The sequence below is a fragment of the Hemitrygon akajei genome, unplaced genomic scaffold (assembly GCF_048418815.1).
Source record: "Hemitrygon akajei unplaced genomic scaffold, sHemAka1.3 Scf000049, whole genome shotgun sequence".
In the NCBI taxonomy this organism is placed as follows: domain Eukaryota; kingdom Metazoa; phylum Chordata; class Chondrichthyes; order Myliobatiformes; family Dasyatidae; genus Hemitrygon; species Hemitrygon akajei.
Window position 1 is genome coordinate 1,825,314 of NW_027331935.1, and position 22,001 is coordinate 1,847,314.

Consider the following 22,001-nt stretch of genomic DNA (forward strand, 5'->3'; position numbering starts at 1 on the left):
ACATACCAAGGGTGACAAAGTGAAATCGATACAGCAATGAACAATTGTGAAGATATTCGGACGGTGTCTTCTGAGGAATATCTGAGACAAATACCAGATCTTTGACTGTAGGCAATTCTCAGAAGAAACCGGGAAATTTGAAATCATTGCTCCTTCCTCCCAAGTGTAACCTTGAGTGGATAACGCGTTTTTGTACGGGCGACACTGCCTCTCAAGCTATGCTGACATTTGGATATTGCCACCCACCCTCCTACATTTTTATGCAAATACCGAAAGGCATGATAAGTTCCGGGCTAGGTCTGGAATTACGTTACTTAACTTTATGTTTTATAATTTTACCCTGTTATGGATCGTGGAGCCACCATACTCCATCGTCCAGAACTATGAACAGTAAGTTTCTTTTCAAAATTTCCTTGGAAATCAGAAACTGTCAGGCTTCCTTCGACTGACTTCGCTTTCCATGTGAAAATTAACATGTCCATACCCTTACAACATTTCATGTAGAATGAGGTTTTGTTTGTAACAAGTTTGCTCAAATGTTTTCTCAGTACTTCTGGTTTCTGGGGAGCTCATTAACATTCATTTCTTAACACTGTCATCGAGAGATCATTGCAAATTCAATCTCAGCCCTTCAGAAGCACATGCAAATTGTAAACCAGCGGAATTTCTTGTTCATATCTATTTTCAAATATATATATAATTTCTTTGGTGGACTCTCCCTCCACAAGATGAGATACACTCCCCACTCCCAAGACCAGTTACAAAAGGAGGAGTGTTGGCCGGGGGTCAACATTGAAGGCAGAATATAGTATTAAACGTAATACTCTTGCATTGTGGAGGATCAGAGAGATCTTGGGATCCACGTCCACAGGGCACTCAAAGCTGCTATGCAGGATGGCAGTGTTGTTAGGTCGTATATTGTGTTTGTATTCTTCAAATGTGGGATTGAGTTCAAGACCCATGAGTTAACGTTACATCTATATTAGAACTTAGTTCGTCCCCACTTGGAGTACTGTGTTCAGTTCTGGTCACCTCACTACGGGAAGGATGTGGATATATTAGAGAGATTGCAAAGGAGATTTACAAGGATGTTGCTTGGATTGGATAACATACCTTATGGGAATAGGTTGAGTAAACTCGGTCTTTTCTCCATGGAGCGACTTAGGATGAAAGGTGACCGAATAGAGGCGAATTGGATGATTAGAGGCATTGATCGTCCGATCGTCAGAGGCTTTTTTCCCAGGGCTGAAATACCTATCGCGAGAGGCCACAGTTTTAAGGTGCTTAGAAATAGATGCAAGTGGGGATGTCAGGGGTAAGTTATTCGCAAAGACTGTGGTGGTTAAGTGGAATGCACTGCCGGCAACGGTGGTGGAGGCGGATACAATAGGGTCTTTTAAGAGCCTCTTAGCTAGGTATATGGAGCTTAGAAATATAGAGAGCAATACGGTAAGGAAATTCTAGCCAACATCTAGAATAGGTTATATGGTCTGCACAAGATTGTGAGCCGTCGGCCTTGTAATGTGCTGCTGCAGATTCCTATGTTCGATGTACTCTGTGGGGGAATCCGAAAGACCATCCCAGGACAGGCACATTTTTGAAGCTGCTGACGGCGGCCTTCGCCTCAGTAGGAGAGATGGGAAGAAGAAGAAGAAGAAGAGGAAGAAGAAGAAGAAGAGGAAGAAGAAGAAGAAGAAGAAGAAGAAGAAGAAGAAGAAGAAGAAGAAGAAGAAGAAGAAGAAGAAGAAGAAGAAGAAGAAGAAGTAGAAGAAGAAGAAGAAGAAGAAACAACCACCTAATCAGACGGCACAACGGTTTCATGGCATCAGACAAGAACACTGTTTTGTTCCCATCCTTCTGATCGGATAGTGTTTGCTCTTAAGACATAGCAGTCGTCTGACGTCATTCGATCCATCCGGTCTGCACCGTCATTACATCATGGCTGACTTATTATTTCTCTTTCTCCCCATTTTCCTGCCTTCTCCCCGGAACGTTGGACACCTGGATGAATCAAGTCAATATCAAAGTGCGCTTGAAGTATTCCCAGCGTATTAGCATCCAACAGACTTCTGTGGCAATGAATTCTACAGATTCGCCACCATCTGGCAAAACATTCTTATTCCCCTCATCTCCTTTCAAAATGGACGTCCCCCCATCCTGAGTCTGTACCCTCTGGTCCGAGACTCACCCTACCATAGAAAACATCCTTTCCACAATATCTAGGCCTTTCAATATAGAATGGGTTCCAGCAACCCCCCCCCCCCCCCCCCCCTCCGCCACACACTCCCCAGGAACCTTCATGCTGCTAATCTCCAGCGCGTTCCAGTTCAGAGCCCATAAACACTCCTTGTGTATTGATCCTTTTATTCCTGGGTTCATTCTAGTCTACGTCCTCTGGACCCTCTCCAATACCAGCACATCTGCTTCTCAGACAAGGGGCGTAAAACTGCTCACAATACCCCATGTACGGTCTGACCAGCACCTTATAAAGACTCCGCACCATGCCCTTGCTTTTACATTTCAATCCTCTCGAAATTAACCTAACATTTGCGTAAGTTTATGTACATAAATCAGTCTAGGTTCATAAGCTCTTATAATCTATTTGCATTTATTTTCTTTTTTTATTGTTTTCCTGTCTTCATTCTTTTTTTTTAATGCTGCAGTGGATCGGGACAAACCATCATTTTGCACTACAAAATGATAACAAGCATTTGGAACTTGAAATGTGTACAAACAATGCATTTGGTTTCCTTACCGCCGACTCAGCCGGCAATTTGACCATGAGAGAATCTTGCAGGAGAACTCCCAAAACCTTTTGCACCTATGATTTTTGAATATTCTCTCCTGTAAGAAATTAGCCCATGTCGTTACAACTTCTGTCAGCTTGCATGACCATACACTTCTCTCCATCTTTATTCCATCTGACACTTCTTTGCATATTCCCTCAATCTTTCCAAGTCCTTTTGCAGGCACCCTGGGAGCGTGGGTCTCTGGGGATCAGACGGTGTGTAACTCGCGGATGGTGGGTCCTTGGGGATGGGAGAGTGTGTGAATTGAGGAGGGAGCGTTGCTGGCATAACTCGGGAAGATGGTACCCTGGGGATCAGACGGTGTGTAACTCGCGGATGGTGGGTCCTTGGGGATGGGAGAGTGTGTGAATTGAGGAGGGAGCGTTGCTGGCATAACTCGGGAAGATGGTACCCTGGGGATCAGACGGTGTGTAACTCGCGGATGGTGGGTCCTTGGGGATGGGAGAGTGTGTGAATTGAGGAGGGAGCGTTGCTGGCATAACTCGGGAAGATGGTACCCTGGGGATCAGACGGTGTGTAACTCGCGGATGGTGGGTCCTTGGGGATGGGAGAGTGTGTGAATTGAGGAGGGAGCGTTGCTGGCATAACTCGGGAAGATGGTACCCTGGGGAACGGACGGTGTGTAACTCGCGGATGGTGGGTCCTTGGGGATGGGAGAGTGTGTGAATTGAGGAGGGAGCGTTGCTGGCATAACTCGGGAAGATGGTACCCTGGGGATCAGACGGTGTGTAACTCGCGGATGGTGGGTCCTTGGGGATGGGAGAGTGTGTGAATTGAGGAGGGAGCGTTGCTGGCATAACTCGGGAAGATGGTACCCTGGGGAACGGACGGTGTGTAACTCGCGGATGGTGGGTCCTTGGGGATGGGAGAGTGTGTGAATTGAGGAGGGAGCGTTGCTGGCATAACTCGGGAAGATGGTACCCTGGGGATCAGACGGTGTGTAACTCGCGGATGGTGGGTCCTTGGGGATGGGAGAGTGTGTGAATTGAGGAGGGAGCGTTGCTGGCATAACTCGGGAAGATGGTACCCTGGGGAACGGACGGTGTGTAACTCGCAGAGAATGAGTCACTGGGTTCTACCGGTGTGTACCTCATGGAGGGTGAGTCACTGGGGATCGAACGGTGTGGAACTCGGGGAGGGTTGATCCCCAGGGACGGCTGGGGTTCGGATGGCTTGTTGTCAGAACTGTACGGAGTGACGTTTGCATATGATGGAGCGTGATCAGGGAGCGGAGATCGTATAATATTATCAATTTTGAAGTGTTTCGTCCAATGGAAGGCGTATGAAAGGAGGCCCAGCAGATCTCTCTCGCTTTGTCCCAACAAGAGAGATGCTGATATAGCATCCTGTTTCTCAGCCGGACAAGGTGGGTGAAGGATACACTTGTAATAGCTTAAGTGGTACTTCAGAGAGACCGGCGAAGGAAGATGCGATGTAGAAGCTGAACATCCACGTAGGCAGACGTGTGGCTTGAATGTGCCATGTTCAACTGAAGCTCATGGAAATCGCGGCCAGCCCATTTGCTGGAATTTCCGTTGGGCGAAATCGTGACCACAAAAAAAGTGTCTTCGTCAAGCCGGTCTCAGTGGAACGGCATTGTTTCTCCCTTTTTCCTATCTCCTGGAGAAGAAGCAACCTCAGGAGGGCCGGGCCCTGGCAACTGTCTTCAATTCTTCCTGCTGACGAACTGGGAGACCTTCGAAATTCGGAACAAATAACCCTCAGCCCGATTAACAATTAATAGATTAATAGAAAAAGTAAAGTTGTGCCGAATATGTCCCTACCTTAGAAATTACTATGCTTTCATATAGCCCTCTATTTTTCTAAGCTCCATGTAACTATCCAAAAGTATCTTAAAATATCCTATCTTATCCGCCTCCACCACCGTTTCTGGCAGCCCATTCAACACACTCACCACTCTCTGAGTAAAAAAAAATACCCCTGACATCTCCTCTGTACCTACTCCCCAGCACCATAAACCTGTGTCGTCTTGTGGCAACCATTTCAACCCTTGGAAAAAGCATTTGACTATCCACACGATCAATGCCTCCCATCGTCTTGTACATCGTCTTATCTCACTTGTTACGTATTCAGGCAACAATAAATATATATGAGTTAGGCAAGGGTTTTTATAACAAATAACACGTTTATTAAACACTGAAAACAAACACCCCAAAAGTAAACAAACACTAACGTAACCGGAAATCAGCTGCTGTGCGGCAGATTCACAGTTCTTAAAGCGGTATTGAAAAAAAAACACAGTTCTTTGAAGCGGTATGCCGAAAGTTCAAAAGCTCACAGTCCATTTAAAAGGAGAGACTTTTTAAGGCGATTTAAATTCTTTTCCACGTCGTTGTCCTTCGATCCCCGGCGTCGAACTCTTCCCACGTCGAATTTTTATAAAACGTAACGGTTTAAAGGCACTAACCTCTTCTTCCACACTCTGTCCTCAATCTCCTGCTATCCCCAGCAGAGATTAACACGAGAACAGTCAACGAAATCCTTCCGAATGAGGATCAAATAAGGTCGAAACCAATCCACCGTCGAAAATCGATTCTCCTCGATCTTTATCTTCCAAATTCTTATCTTCACTCTCCACCAGCAAAGAAACTGCTGGCAATGACCTTTTAAATTTTAGGCATTAGATAAAACTTCATTTTTTAACTAAACTGCGTCATCACATTAAATCACACAGTGGCATGAAGTCAACTTGGCAAATCCAGCCACGAACTGCCCCACCCCACAGGTGGATGTAAGCGAAACAAAGACAGAAACGTTGTTATTGTGATAGTAAGTTGTTAAATATGATAAGGTACAGTAAGTACCATAATTATAGTAAGAAATATTCTAATTCCCTAACCGGGAATCGAACCCTGGTCGCCGTGGTGAGAGCACTGAATCCTAATCACTAGACCACGAAAGAAGCTGCTAAAATCTAGATTCAAAGATAGACAGTTATGCAACAAGGAAAATACTTATTGAAACATATATGTAAATAATTGGAATGAATAATTATGTTATCTGTATCGTCATTGGGCTGTGGAATCATTTCAAGGACTAAGCGAGGTCATCCACTCTGGTTCATTTTCAGTAATTGGTAAGAAGGAATCAGTGTTCGTACCCAAGACCAAGTGCTATTTTTGGGCATATACTTACCCCAGCCAGTGTTCAAATGGACCTTAGTAATGCTCAGGCAGTTACAGAGAGGCCCAAACCATACACAGACAAACTGGCACGGCGCTTGATGGGGCTTCCGAGCTTTTATCGGCTCTGACGCGGCTCCCAAAAATGCACTCACTAGGAAGTCATCGGCAGGATTCCATTGGGCACACGGTGCCGACCAATCATTTTCGAGGCTCAAACGAGGTTTCACTACTTCGCCATCGCTGCAACACCCAGACACGTCACAGCCATTCATTGTCGAGGCGGGAGCACCCGATGTTGACATCGAAGTCCTCTCTCAGGGCTCGTCTGCCAAGAGCCGGGCGCACGCTCGCGTCTTTCTTTTCCGTTTCCTGAATCCGGCCGAGAGGAATTACGATGTTGTTTACCGGGAACTTCTGGCTGTCAGGGAGGCCCTGGAAGAATGATGACACTGGCTGGAGGGGGCAGACCATCCTTTCTTTGTTGGGACAGATCAGAAGAACCTCTCCTAAATTCAGGATGCAAAGAGAGCCAACTCCCGTCAAGTCCGATGGGCTCTCTTCTTCTCCCGGTTCAAATCATCCTCGGCAACAATAATACTATGGCCGACGCCCTCTCCCGGCGGTTCGACGGATCCGAATACATGCCGATCCAGAGCCTGTAATCTGAGGAGGCAGAGGTGAGGGCCGCTTGACAGTGGGACCCAGGCCAGGGTGGAGGATCTCCCAAACGGATGTTTGTCCCTACTGCGGTGCCTTCCAAAGTGTTGGAATGGTGTAAGTCCTCCCGTCTGGAATGACATTTGGGTATTCAACGGACCCCAGAGTTTATAACGAGACAATTTTGGTGGCCATCTGTGTTCCTAGATGTCCGTGACTTTGTATCTGCGTGTCCCACCTGCGTTCGGGACAAGACCACGCCAGCGTCCTGCGGTACTGTGATGTACATTGTCGGTGCCCCACCGCCCCTGGTCCCAACTCTATGTATTGTGCATCAGTGGGCTGATCCCGTCCAATGAAAATACCACCATTTTGGTCCTTGTGAATCGATGTTCCAAAGCTGCCCACTTCATTGCCGGCCCCACGGTCCCTTAGGCTCGTGAGACTGCCACATTCATTGTTCAACATGTGTTCAGTTCCCACGGCTTTCCTCAGAACGTAACCAGATCATGGACCAAATTTGGAAGGTTTTCTGCTCTCTTTTAAGAGTTACAGTCATAATTTCATCTGCTTTCCACGTCCAAACCAATCGCCAGACTGAAAGAGAGAGAGAGAACCAGGATTTGAAGGAAACACTGCACTGCCTTGCCTCTTCCAACCTCCAGTCCTAGAGCTCCCAATTGGTTTGTGCGGAGATCGCCCACAATAACCTCCAGTCTTCCTCCACGGGAGATTGACGTAGGAGTTCCTGCTGCTGAACACCTCATCCAGCGCTACAAGCATTCTTGGAGGCGAGCTAGGGCTTCTCTGCTGTGCTGCACAGAAACAACATTCCCGGCAGACTGATCGGCTCCGTCGTCAAGAAAGGCCATTCAAGCCAGTGGAAGAGGTCTGGTTGTCATCTAGGGATCTATCACTGAAAGTCGAGAGAGGCAAATTGGCACCGTGCTACGTTGGACAGTTTGTAGTAAATAACGCTGTCAGCAAGGTGTCGAATAGATTGCTTCTACCAGCATCACTGAAGATCTACACAGTATTTCATGTTTCCCAGCACGTCGGTTACTACCTCTCCCCTGGCCCCAGTCACCCCACCTCTCCTTCCTCCCCTCCTGGTAATTGGTTCCGTTGTCTATACGGTGCAGCGCCGCCTGATAGGGTACGTGGTAGGGTCCAGCAGCTTGTGGATTGAGAAGTGTATGGTCCAGAAGAACGTACTTGGATCTCGGTGTGGGACATCTTGAACAAAACACTGATCCAGGACTTCCAGCAGATATTGGTTTGTGGCGCCGCAGGGGCTGCGCCTTGGTGGGGAGTGATGGAGGAGGGCCGGTCAAAACCACGGATTCGGCCGCGCAGCAGAAACGGCAATTGTGCTCGTGAATATGCAAATGTTAGCTAATTATTGTTTCATTGAGATAATATTTAACTCAATTCTTCCGTCGTCGTGCTTTTTGAGACTTGAGCACAGCACAGCAACGCTTCGCTCCCTGCTTGCATTCGGCCTTGCCTGAGAAATCGGACTGTCGAGTCAACTGACTGTGAAGACTAGTGGAATTAGTTTTATATTTAGTGGTTCTTTTCAGCCGCAGTATAGGCGTCGTTATCGATTTGAGCGTTTTAGTTAAAGGCCCTGCTTGGCCTTGCTTTCCTTTACCTCTATCACTGTTCGCTTAAATGTCTGTGACCTCTCGACTGGTTTCAATGTCTCTCATTCCGCAGTTGGGCCATATCAGTACTCCGGATGTGAGATGGGACAGTGCACAGTGAGCTTCACTCTGTGTCAGACCCGGGCCTTTTGATGGGAATATGCGGAGGACGTTTCACTCTGTCCTGTGTCATGAAACGTTTGGAAGGAGCTTCTTCGTGTCTCTCACTCCAAGAGTGTAGAATGGGACGCTGTGGAGGGAGCTTCATTCTGTGACGGATGCCCTTGTATGTGTTGGGACGATGCGGAGAGAGCTTCACTCTGTGTCCAGGAATGTGGGCTGAGATGGTATCTCACAATTTTTTTAAAGAAAATGTCATATTACAAATTCAGTGCTACAATATATACAAAGTAAATACGACACAATTAGCAAACAAACGACATTAAACGAAAATCTTTCCAATTCTGTCTATCACAGAACTAATGCCCCGCGGTGACAAATGGTCTCACAGAGAGAAAAGCTGCCTGGTTTCCCAGATTCCTGGAGCAGGTAGATCAGGTCCGAAAGAGATGGACATTGTCCTGAATGGACCAGGACTGTGTAAGATTGGTCGCCAGTTCTTTAGCAGACGGAGGTTTCACTCCTTGAGCAGTAAGACTACGACATCTCTCCGCCATGAGAGTGGTATTTCGCGGGTGCCTAGGCTCTGCCCTAGGATAAGGCTGTAGTCTTCCCCCAGGGCATCCGAGAACGCCTGATAAAACTCCATACTCAGTCCATCTAAGCCAGAGGAATTACCCCTCCCGAGCTGCCGAAGAGCGGTGAACAACTCGGCCCGAGACAGGGGAACGTCCAGCTGCACTGCGTCCTCTGGGCCGACCTTAGGAAAATCATTCTAGACCTTATTGCACACCTCTGCATTTGACGGATCTTGTGAGAATAAGGACAGATAGAATGAACGGACTTCTTTGTTGATTTCGTCAGGGTCCGTGATGGAGGAGCCATCAGCAGCCATTAACTCCACTAACTGCTTTTGAACTCTCCGCCACTTCTCTAAAGAGAAGTAGAAAGCTGAGCCGCGGTACAAATTCTACAGAATTTGGATCCGTGACTCCACGTACCTACCTCAGGACTGCTGGAGCTGTAGATTCCTTAGTGCGTCCATCTTCTCCTGGTATTTCTGTCATGGAAGTTGGTCCCCAGCGGTCGGACCAAGACGGCACTCCAGGTCAAGTCACACTATCTCAAGCTGCTCAATCTCAGAGTCCCGTCTCTTTGTTGAATCCCGAGTGAACTCCCGACATAAAAAACCGGATGTGGGCTTTGCCCAAACCCACCATAGCCAGAGAGAGCAGAATCCTCTCCGTCTCTCTCTCCAGGTGACCAGGAACGCTCGGAATGAATCCGGGAATCGGCTGTCATCCAACAGCCGGTTGTTAAAATGCCAATACCCCCATCCCACCCCAGGGTGCAAAGGAGTAAATTCCATCTACACAATTCTATCCCAGAGATTGGCCGCATGGAGGACGCCGGGAGAGGTTAGCCCCTGAGATGTACAGGCGGTCTATCCAGGACCCTGCCCATCTAGATCTTCTCCAGAAGGCGCTAGAGGTCGGGGTGAAGATTCCGCCAGCAGGGGTTCTCTCCGCAGATAGAGCAATCCACCGGGATGGGAGATATGCGGTGAGTTTCCTGCAGGAAACCCATTTCATCCCGCGGGACGAGTCCGCTTGGCTCCTGGAGTGGCAGGGAAGGGTATACATGAGCCACCTCAGCTCCATCTCTAGCGGGATGGCGATGCTGTTGGCCCCAACCTTCCAGCCAGAAATTGCAAGAGTCCAAGGTGTTGTGCCCCGCCGTCTGCTCCACCTGGTTGTGCCCCTGGATGGTGTACCTCTGCATTTCAAATATTTTTTAAAGGAGACGAATAGCTCCTTTAACTTTTTTGCCGATACTGAGTCGCGTTGGAGGCCCGAGCGGTCCTCCACCTCGAGGGTACATTTGAATTCTCCCCCGAGGATGACGCAATCCCCAGGATCGATGGAACTTAGCAGAGTGGACAGCTGACAGAAAAAGGCGCGTCTGCATCACCCCGCGCTTTGGTACACCATCCAGGGGCACAGCCAGGTGGAGCAGACGGCGGGGCACAACATCTTGGACTCCTACGATTTCTGGCTGGAAGGTTGGGACCAACAGGATTGCCATCCCGCTAGAGTTGGAGCTGAGGTGGATCATATATACCCTTCCCTGCCACTCCAGGAGCCAAGCGGACTCGTCCCGCGGGATGAGATGGGTTTCGTGTAGGAAACCCACCGCATATCTCCCATCCGAGTGGATTGCTCTATCTGAGGAGAGAACCCCTGCTGCCGTTTACATTTAGGCTAGCTATGATAATTTTCTTGTCGGGAGTACACTATGCCTCAGCACCAGTACCCTTCCTGGTGAGAACAGAGGTGCCCTCAACCAAACCATCCCGAAAAAAAAGGGAGAATATATTTTGCTTCCCGGGCCCGAGTGGTGCCAGCGCTAACCTATAACCTATCATCCTCCGTGAAGGAGTGAGGCTGCCTCCCACTCTGATGTCCCTCACCAGGTCATCCAGGAAAAATATCAGCTGCCGCCTGCCGTTCCCCAACACAACATTCCTCTTCTTCTTTCCCTTCCATCTCAGGATGACTCTCAGGGTCTTCACCAGCCTCGGCATGCTAGACCAGCGAAGCGAGGCTAGTTTCGGCCGATGTTTTGCACCCTCGGAGGTGAGAATGAACTCTCTAATTTCCTCCACGTATCAATGGGGTTTTTTCAAGAGGAGTGAGAATGTCCATTGTCTCGCTATCAAAGGAGACTCTCTCCAACCCCACACTACAAATAGTTCCCCCATCTTCCTCCTCATGTGTTCTAATAGATGGTTGCAACTATAACCCACACTGTGCAGCGGGTACCTCATTTATATCTGCCCGCTCCACCGTCGCATCAGACTTATCCACAGTTACGACAATGCAGGGATAATCCCCAAGGACTCCTGCGGGCCTTTAGTTGATGGGTTCGGTATGCAAAGTATTTCACCCTCCCCCAGAGAAAGGTATAGGGCACCCCAGAATCTCTGTTGCAAGCGATTCACCGCCAGCCTGATGATTGCAGTGAGAAGGTTTGGTATCCTCTCCGCTCATATTATTCGACACACTTGCCTCTAGTATACTACTAAATCTTGGGTGGAGGGCTCCAGGTCTGTCTTATTTGTGCAAACAGGGCTAGCACTACCTTCCTGCATAACCACATCACCTAGCACAGGACTGGTGGCCATATCAGGGTTAGAACCAGCCTCCACCCAGATTCGCACCCCTTCCTGCGACTCACCCCCATCTACATTCCCTGCCCTCTTGGCGGAAGATCCACTTCTCTTCAAGCCAGAGGAGCACACAGATGTAGTATTTACTGATAGGGCGGCATTCTCCGCTTCCCTCATCCCGTCCACCTGTGCACTTCCCCGAGCCTCCCGCTCCACTTCTGGGCAAATGGGCGTGAGCTCTGCGGTCTCGGGGGCCGACTTCTTAAAGTGTTTGGATTTTGTCTTTGCTTTCTTGCTCCGCACAGGCTCCACCCCGTCCCCCGCCTGAACCTCCCTGCACGTAGACTCAAGATCTCCAACCTGAACCATAGGGCCAGGAGCAGCAACGGAAACAGACGTCGGAATAGGGACAGGAGTATGTGCAGGGTCAGGGGTAGGAGCAGGGGCAGGCGCAGGAATATGATCAGGGACAGAGTTCGCTGGGGCACCGGTGCCCGAAGTGGAATCCCTAGGGTTTCTGGTGTTGGAACAGTCCCTCTGAAAGTGCCCCACCTCCCCGCACGCATGGCACCGTAGGCGCTCAGAGCACAAATACTCCAAATAGTCTATCCCCTCGTGCCGGACATTAAACTTGCCATCTACGTCGTCCTCCCTTTCCAACCTCATGAATTTATGATGCCGGAAAGGGATCCCGGTACGGAGGGTGCATCACTCAAATTTGTGTCTGATAGCAGTTATCTCTGACGTTACTTGTCCCAAGCGGGCTAATGCGGGAAGCAGGTCCTCGTTGGGGATGAAAGGCTTAACGTGGCCGAGGACGATGCTTTGCGAGGGAATTGTCATCAGTTCCATCTGTAAAAAATATGTTTTCCACCGTGATCCCCCTGCTAAGAGCCCGGTGCACTAACTCATCATTCGCCAGATAAAACACAGCCTTCCCGAACTCTTTCTTGGTGGCCAAAATACCATCTTTCCCCACCACGTTGTCCATGGCCACCGCACACTTTTCCAGAGTAGTTCCAGGACGGAAAATACATTCCACCCCGCGTTCAACTTTCACCGCACGTAACAGGGCATTGTCCAAGGCTGAAGAGGCAGCCGCCTTTGCATAACTCCCTGAAGGACTGCGACTCCCTGGAGATCGGTCCGGCATGCTGGCGCTATTTCCGAATCGAGAATTTTATGGCGGTGCCGTTTAGAAGTCCTGGAGCGAGTTGTGTAACTGGCTGGAAAAGTTTGCACTCGATAGTACCTTATTGGCTCGGCGCAAGAAATTCCAAAGCCAGGAAAGGCTCCGTCGGTCCTGAAGAACTCCCAGGACGTGAGAGATCAAGACGTCTCAACAGATACTCCGGCTGTACTCTGTGTCTGACGCCGGGTGTGTCATTCCCCCATCCCTCTCGTACTCCGGATCTCAGTGGACTCTCGTCCGCTATTACAGTCGATTTTAACTGTCTGTGGGGAGCAGAAGGGGGTGAGTTAGCCAGGAAGGGGTTTGGGCGGAGATGAAATCCTGGGCACCCAGATGCTGCACGTCCGACCGCCCTCAGCCTGGAGCTGAGACGCTACTGTGTCAGTGTGAGGAGCTCCGACCCACTGTTGCAGTGCACAGGGTGCGGGGGGCAGCAGAAACCTCAAATAAAAATCAAGTCCGACACCAAGACAGGAAGTTACAGCGGTTTATTGATTTCATCATGACAAATGTAAACTAAACGATGTGTGAGCTGCTGCCTTGCGGGTAGCTCTTGGATTTTGTCTTTGCTTTCCGGTTCACTCACAGTCACACACAATGAACTGAACGGCGACAACGAGTAACCAGTTGAATAATCAGTCCTGTTTCTCAGCGTCTCTCTGCATCGCGGAACCGATGATTATAAAATCACACTTCAGGGCCGTGTCCGAGATCGCTGCAGACCCACTTTCATTGCCGAGATATTTGTCAATTTAACGTCATTATATCGGCTAGACTGCCAAATGCACTGTACACTCCAAAGGAAGCAAAAGGATTCTCTCCCGGGATAATTGCATCTGGAGACACTGGTGTCCCAGACTGAGCCTCGGCGCCAGGGCTCTTCCTGTCTGTGTAATTCCCCGGGATCTCACATGGGGGAGTCTCGAACCCGCACACCCGGCGGATAATGATAGATAGATAGATAGATAGATACTTTATTCATCCCCATGGGGAAATTCAACCTTTTTTCCAATGTCCCATACACTTGTTGTAGCAAAACTAATTACATACAATACTTAACTCAGTAAAAAATATGAAATGCATCTAAATCACTATCTCAAAAAGCATTAATAATAGCTTTTAAAAAGTTCTTAAGTCCTGGCGGTTGAATTGTAAAGCCTAATGGCATTGGGGAGTATTGACCTCTTCATCCTGTCTGAGGAGCATTGCATTGATAGTAACCTGTCGCTGAAACTGCTTCTCTGTCTCTGGATGGTGCTATGTAGGGGATGTTCAGAGTTTTCCATAATTGACCGTAGCCTACTCAGCGCCCGTCGCTCAGCTACCGATGTTAAACTCTCCAGTACTTTGCCCATGACAGAGCCCGCCTTCCTTACCAGCTTATTAAGACGTCCTCCCCAACACGCCACCACAAAGAAGAGGGCGCTCTCCACAACTGACCTATAGAACATCTTCAGCATCTCACTACAGACATTGAATGACGCCAACCTTCTAAGGAAGTACAGTCGACTCTGTGCCTTCCTGCACAGGGCATCTGTGTTGGCAGTCCAGTCTAGCTTCTCGTCTAACTGTACTCCCAGATACTTGTAGGTCTTAACCTGCTCCACACATTCTCCATTAATGATCACTGGCTCCATATGAGGCCTAGATCTCCTAAAGTCCACCACCATCTCCTTGGTCTTGGTGATATTGAGACGCACGGCCTGACAACTGTCACCGCGGGACAGCTTCCAATCTCACAGAGCGCAAGACTGGAGCCAGTTCTGTTGGAACGGTTGGATATTAAACCTGTCGCGCGGCCATTAACGGTAAGGGTGGCCGTTAACGGGTAGGGCTTGAGTTAAAGGGGAGGGCGGGAAATCGGCCAAAATGTTCACGTGGACCAGAAATGTTCAGACATTCAGAGTTTCACACGATCACTGTCAGTCCGGGTCTGGTTTCCTGCAGAGATCTCAGCTCCTTCCTCCCGGTCTCACTGAACCGATTCCCGAGCAGCCTGAAACAAATTGAAGAATAATGATGAAACAAATAGATTACACAACAATCAGTAACAGGGGACTGGGGTTAATGTTTCAACACCCACAGAAAACCCGCGGATCGGCTGATATTTTATCACATTGAATATTAACACAAATACTCACCGAATGTGCTTCAGTCTCGGGAGGGTCAGTATGAGGCGGCGGAGAGCGGGAACAGATCGATCTGTGAGCCAGTTGTACCCCAGGTTCAGCCTCGTCCGTGATGCGTTTGTACTGAAAGCGGAGGCGAGATCCTCGACACCAGAATCTGTGAGACCAACACCGTCCAGCCTGGAGATGAGAGAGAGTGAGAGTGAAGGAAACAGAGAGACAGGAGGCGGTACAAATCCCCAGTGTTTACCAGTAACGCAATTACTGATCATATTAATGTTCAGTGTCAGACACCCAGTGACTGTAAACACAATCTCCCACAGTCTGGTACTTACCCAAGTTTCTGTATTTTACACTCCAGGTTCCTCAGAACCACAGACATCAGTTTCACTCCTGAATCTCCCAGCTTATTACCATTCAGGTACAGCCCCATCAGTGATGGGTTTGTACTGAGAGCAGAGGCGAGATCCTCGGCACCAGAATCTGTGAGACCAACACCGTCCAGCCTGGAGATGAGAGAGAGTGAGGGTGAAGGACACAGAGAGACAGGAGGCGGTACAAATCCCCAGTGTTCATCAGTAACACAATTACTGATCACATTAATGTTCAGTGTCAGAAACCCAGTGACTGTAAACACAATCTCCCACAGGTTGTTACTTACCGCAGTTTCTGTATTTTACACTCCAAATTCCTCAGAGCCGCAGACACCAGTTTCACTCCTGAATCTCCCAGTTTATTCTGCCCAAGGCTAAACACAAACAGACAATTTAACCATTTAACCATATAACAATTACAGCACAGAAACAGGCCATCTCGGCCCTTCTAGTCCGTGCCGAACACTTACTCTCACCTCGTCCTATCTACCTGCACTCAGCCCACAAACCTGCATTCTTTTCCTGTCCATATACCTATCCATTTTATAAATGACAAAATCGAATATGCCTCTACCACTTCTACTGGAAGATCGTTCCACAATTGATGAATAAAGTGATTCAAACCGTGGCTCTGAGGAAATTTCTCTCACTCAGATATTTCAGGAAATATTAAACCCTTCAGTAAATCACTGATCGGAGGTCCCATCAGTAATGTCCCACACTGCCCAGCTCCAGGGTATTTTGCCAACGTCATTAATTTAGTCTGTTGGTGTGATTCTGTCTCATACCTCGATGGATAGAAACGTGTTCCTAACAAGACAACGACAGAAGGGCAGTGATGAAGGTTGGAAGAAAGTCTCACGGTAAAGAAGATTTGTAAATGGAAAACGGTCGATGGGAGATAGTGGAAGACGCCTTGTCTGAGGAAAAGGGATAGGAAGGACAAAGCTTCAGGAGGAAATGGGATGGGGAAGAGAGATCCCAGAGGAAGTGAGATGGCAAAGAGTGATCACCCAGGAGGAAGGGAGATGGGAAAGAGAGATCCCACGAGAGGAAGGGGTTGTAGAGGAGAAATCTCACAGGAGGATGTCGGGCGCTGGACGGATGTCCGACAGGAGGACGGATGTCCGACAGGAGAACGGAAATCGTAAAAAAAATTCTAGAGGAGGACTGCGGAAGGGAATGTGAGATGTCAAAGGAGGAATTGGGATGGGGAACAGTGATCCCACAGGAGGGATGATAAAGAGAGATCCTACATGAGGAAGGGGAATGTGGAAGAGAGATCCCACAGGAGGAAGGGGGATGGTTAAGGAAGAGAGTTCACTTAGGAGCAAGGGGCTGGGGAAGACAGATCCCACTGCAGGAAGGGGTCTGGGTGAGAGAGATCCAACAGGTGCAAGGGGAATAGGAAAATGGGATCCCAAAGGAGGAAGCGGGATGGTAAATAGGTATCCTATGGGGGAGAGTGGACGGGAAAGAGAGATCTCACAGGAGGAATGGGATGATAAAGAGAGATTCCACAAAATGTTGTGGGATGGCGAAGAGAGGTCCCACAGGAGGAAGGGGGTTGGGGAAGAGTTATCCGACAGGAGGCTGAAGGTGGGGAATAGAGTTCCCAGAGGAGGATGGGAAATGGGGAATAGATAAACCACAAAAGGAAGAGGAATGGGGAAGAGAGATCCCACAGGAGGAGGGGTGATGGGAAAGAAAATTCACACAGGAGGAAGGAGGCTGGGAAGAGAGATCACACAGGCGGAAAGGGGCTGTTGAGGAGTTATCACACAAGAGGAAGTGGAATAAGGAAAAGAGTAAAGGGGTAGGAGAGAAAGATCACACTGGAGGGTATGAGTTGGGCAAGAAAGATCTCACAGCAGGAAGAGAAAATTGGAAGAGAGATCCCACTGGACGGGGTTGGGGAAGAGAGATTCCACAGGAGGATAGATGATGGTGAAGAGAGACCCCACAGGAGGTTGTGGGATGGGGGACAGAGATCTGACAGGAGGGAATGTGAATGGGAAAGAAAATCCCACAGGAGGAAAGCGGGATGGGGAAGAGAGACCTCGCAGGAGGAAATGGGTTAGGATGGGAGATCCCACATGAGGAAGAAGAATGGGGAAGTTAGTTCACTCAAGATAAAGGCTGAGGAAGAGAGATCCCACTGGAGGAAGAGGGCTGGGGAAGGGAGATCCCACAAGTGCAAGGGGAATTGGGAAATGAGTTCCCGCAATGAGGAACCATGGAACAATAAAACATTACAGCACATAAACAGGCCTTTTGGCCCTTTTTTGCTGTTCCGAATCATTTCTTTGCCTAGTCCCACTGACCTGCACCTGGGCTATATCCCTCCAGACTCCTCTCATCCATGTACCTGTCCAAGTTTTTCTTAAATGTCAAAAGTGAGCCCGCATTCACCACTTCATCTGGAAGCTCATTCCACACTCCCAGCACTCTCTGCGTGAAGAAGACCCCCCCCCCATGTTCCTTTTAAACTTTCCCCCTTCACCTTTAACCCATGACCTCCTTTTTATTTCTCCCCTGCTTGCATTCACTCGATCTATACCCATCATAATTTATGCACCTCTATCAAACCACCCCTCATTCTCCTATGTTCCAAGGAATAAAGTCCTAACCCATTCAACCTTTCTCTGTAACAGTTTCTCAAGTCCTGGCAACATCCTTGTAAACCTTCTCTGCACTCTTTCAACCTTATTAATATCCTTCCTGTAATTAGGTGACCTAAAATGCGCATAATACTCCAAATTCAGTCTCACCAATGTCTTATACAACCTCACCATTACATTCCAACTCTTACACTCAATACTTTGATTTTTTAAGGAAATGCACCAGAACCTCTCTTTAGAACCCTACCTACTTGTGATGCCACTTTAGGGATTTATGGATCTGCACTCCTCAGTGTCCTACCATTTACCTTGTATGTTCTACCTTGGTATGACCTTCCGAAGTGCAATACCTCACGCTTGTCCGCATTAAACTCTATCTGCCATTTTTCTGCCCATTCCTCCAACTGGTCCAAATCCCTCTGCAAGCTTTGAAAACCTTCCTCACTGTCCACTACACCTTCAATCTTTATATCATCAGCAAAGTTGCTGATCCAATTTGCCACATTATTATCCAGATCATTGATAGAGATGACAAGTAACAATAGCCCCAGCATTGATCCCTGTGGAACACCACTAGTCACAGGCCTCGACTCCGAGTAGCAATCCTCCACTACCACTCTCTGCCATCTTCCATTGAGCCAATATCTAATCCAATCTACTACCTGTCCATATATACCTAGCGACTGAATCTTCCTAACTAACCTCCCATGCGGGACCTTGTCAAAGGCCTTACTGAAGTCCATGTATACAACATCCACTGCCTTCCCTTCATCCACTTTCCTGGGAACTTCCTCGAAAAACTCTAATAGATTGGTTAAACATGACCTACCACGCACAAAGCCATGCTGACTGTTTCTAATAAGTCCCTGTCTATCCAAATACATGTAGATCCTATCTCTTAGTATTCCTTCCAATAATTTACCTACTACCGATGTCAAACTTACCGGCATATAGTTTCCCGGTTTACTTTTTGAGCCTTTTATAAACAACGGAACTACATGAGCTATCCTCCAATCCTCCGACACCTGACCCGTGGATATTGAAGCAAGAAATATAAGAAATAGAGATATTTTAGGGCAAGGGGATGGGAAAGAGAATCCCACAGGAAGATGGGGTTGTGGAAGAGAGATTCCAGAGGAGGATGTGTGATGGGGAACAGAGATCCCACAGGATGCAGGGCATGGGAAAGCTCCCAAATGAAGAACAGGGATGGAGAAGCGAGATCGCACAGGATGAGGAGTGATGGAAAAGAGAGTTCTCACTGGAGGAGGGGGGATGGGGAAGAGATATCCCACAGGAGTCAGGGCATGGGGAAGAGAGATCCCAAATGAGGATTGGGGGTGGGGAAGCGAGATCCCACAAGAGGAGTGATAGAAAAGAGTGATCCACAGGAGGAGGAGGGTATTGGGAAGAGTGATCCCACAGGAAAAAGGGTGAAGGAAACAAAATTCACATAGGAGGAAGGGAGATATGAAAGACAGACGCCACAGGAGGAAGGGGGCTGGGAAGAGAGATTTCACAAGAGGAAGGGGGCTGGGAAGAGAGATCTCACAGGAGGAAGGGGCTGTTGAGGAGATATCACACAAGAGGATGTGGAAAATGGAAAATAGATCCCCTGCGCGGAAAGGTATGGTGAAAATGGGAACCCACGCGCGGAAAATGGATTGGGAAGGAAGATCCCACAGGATGATGAGTAAGAGAGAACCCACAGGAGCAAGGTGGATGAGGAAGGCAGATCTCACAGGATGAAGTGATATGTGGAAAACAGATCCCGCAAGAGGAAGGGGGAATGTGAAGAGAGATCCCAATGGAGGAAGGGGAATGGTGAATAGAGATAGTACAAAAAGGAGGATAAGGAAGGGAAATCCCACAGGAGGAGGAGGATAAGGAAGGGAAATCCTGCAGGAGGATGTGTGATGTAAAGGAATGATCCCACAGGAGGAAGTGGATTGGTCATGAGGTCACTCAGGAGGATGTAGGATGCGGAACAGAGATCTCACAGGAGGAAGGTGGATAATGAAGAGAAATCCGAGAGGAAAAAGTGGGATAGGGAAGAGAGATCCCCCGGGAGGAATGGGGATGGGAAATACAAACCCTCTAGGATAAAAGGGGATGGGAAGGAAAAGTGCCACTGGAGAAACGGGGTTGGGGAAGAGAGATCCGACAGGAGGAGGGGTGATAGGGAAGAGAGATCCCACGGGAGGGAAGGTGAATATGAAAGAGAATCCAACAGGTGGAAAACAGCTGGGGAAGAGAGATCTCTCAGGAGGAAGGAGAATGGAGAAGAGAACTACGACAGGAGAAAACGGGTGGGGAATAGAGATCCCTTAGGTGGGAGGAGGATGGGGATGAGAGATTCCACAGAAGGAAGGGGGATGTGGACGGCAGATCACACAGTTGGAAGTGAGATTGTGAAGTGAAATCCGACGGGAGAAAGAGGGTGGGGAATAGAGATCCCCAGGAGGAAGTGGATTGGTCATGAGAGGTCACTCAAGAGGATGTCGGATTCGGAAGGGAGATCCCACAGTAGGAAGGGGAATGGGGAAGGGAGAGCCCACAGGAGAAAGAGGGTGGGGAAGACAGTTCCCACTGGAGCAAGGGGAATAGGGAAAAGAGATCCCACACTAGGAAGGGGGTTGGGTAAGTGAGATCCCACAGTAGGAAAGTGGAGGGAAGAAAGATCACATAGGAGGATGAGGAAGAAAGTTCCCACAAGAGGACGATGGATGTGGAAGGGAAATCCCACAGGAGGATGGGTGATGTAAAAGTGAGAGTTCACAGAGGAGGAAGGGGGCTGGGGAAAAGAGATCCCACAGGAAGAAGGGGAATAGCGAAAAAAGAACCTCCAAGAGGAAAGGGATGAAAGGGATGTTGAAGGAAGATCCCACAGGAGGATGAGGAAGAAGGATGAAGAAGGGAGATCCCACAGGAGGATGAATGATTGGTAAGGAAGATCTCACAGGAGGGAGCAGATGGGAAGGGAGATCCCACGGGAGGTAGGGTGTTGGGGAAGTGAGATCCCATAGGAGGAAGGGGAATGGAGAAGAGAGATCCCACAGGTGCAATGGGAATAGGGAAAGGAGATTCCCCCAAGAGCAAGGGGGACGTGGAAGAGAGATCCGACAGGAGGATAGGGGAAGGTGCAGACAGATGCCATTGGAGGAAGGGGGATAGGCAAGAGAGATCCGACAGGAAGAAGCGGATGGGGAAAGGATTTCACTCAGGTGGAAGGGGGCTGGGGAAGAGAGACCCCACAGATACAAGGGGAATAGGAAAGATAGAGATACCAAAGGAGGAAGAAGGATGGTGAAGGGAGATCCCACAGTAGGGAGGGATCTGGGGGAGAGATATCCCACAGGAGTAAGGGGGATTGCAGTGAAATCCCACTTGAGGAGAGAGAATGGGGGCGAGAGATCCCACAGAAGGAAGGGGAATGGGGAAGAGAGATCACACTGGATGAATGTTGTTGTGAAAAAAACAACCCAGCGAAGGAAAACTGTTGGGGATCCCACAGGATGATTGGTGATCTGAATAGAGTGATCCCACAGGAGGGATGGGATGGGGAAGAGAGATTGCACAGGATGAAGTGTGTTGGGGAAGGGAGATCCCATAGGAGGAATGTGAGATGGGGAAGAGAGCTCTCACAGAAGGGAGGGGAATGGGGATAAGAGATCACACTGAAAGAAGGAGGATAGGGAAGAGAGGACCCACAGAAGAGAGGTGGATGGGGATGTGAGATGCCACAGGAGTGAAGAGGATGGGAAGAGATCCCACAGGAGAAAGGAGGGTGGGGAAGAGAGATCGCACAGGAGGAATGAGCTGGGGAAGAGAGCTCCCACAGGAGGAAGGAGGATAGGGAAGAGGGGTTCCACAGAAGAGAGGGGGATGGGGATGAGAGATCCCACAGGAGAGAAGAGGATTGGGAGGAGAGACCACACAGGAGAACTCGGGATGGGGAAGAAATCCCACAGGAGAAAAAAAGGATGGGGAAGAGACCTCCCACGGGAGAAAGGGGATGAGGAAGAGAGATGCCACTGGAGGAAGGTGATGGGCAAATAAGTTCACACAGGAGGAAGGAGATTGGGCCACAGAGATCCCACAGGAGGAAGTGGTTGGGGAGGAGAGACCCCACAGGAG

General features: G+C 48.9%; 1 protein-coding gene across 3 annotated transcripts in view; it reads right to left on the bottom strand.

The window, feature by feature from the left end:
* Positions 1–13,211: 13,211 nt before the first annotated feature.
* LOC140721027 (NACHT, LRR and PYD domains-containing protein 3-like) overlaps positions 13,212–22,001 on the bottom strand; it is a 40,094-nt gene continuing 31,304 nt past the window's right edge. For all 3 annotated transcript variants that reach the window (XM_073035904.1, XM_073035902.1, XM_073035903.1), the window contains 4 exons: positions 15,531–15,617; positions 15,205–15,375; positions 14,882–15,049; positions 13,212–14,736 (listed from right to left, as the gene is read on the bottom strand). In XM_073035904.1, coding sequence (XP_072892005.1) covers positions 14,649–14,736; positions 14,882–15,049; positions 15,205–15,375; positions 15,531–15,617 — 514 coding nt within the window. In that variant the 3' untranslated portion in view covers positions 13,212–14,648. The remainder of the gene's footprint in view (positions 14,737–14,881; positions 15,050–15,204; positions 15,376–15,530; positions 15,618–22,001) is intronic.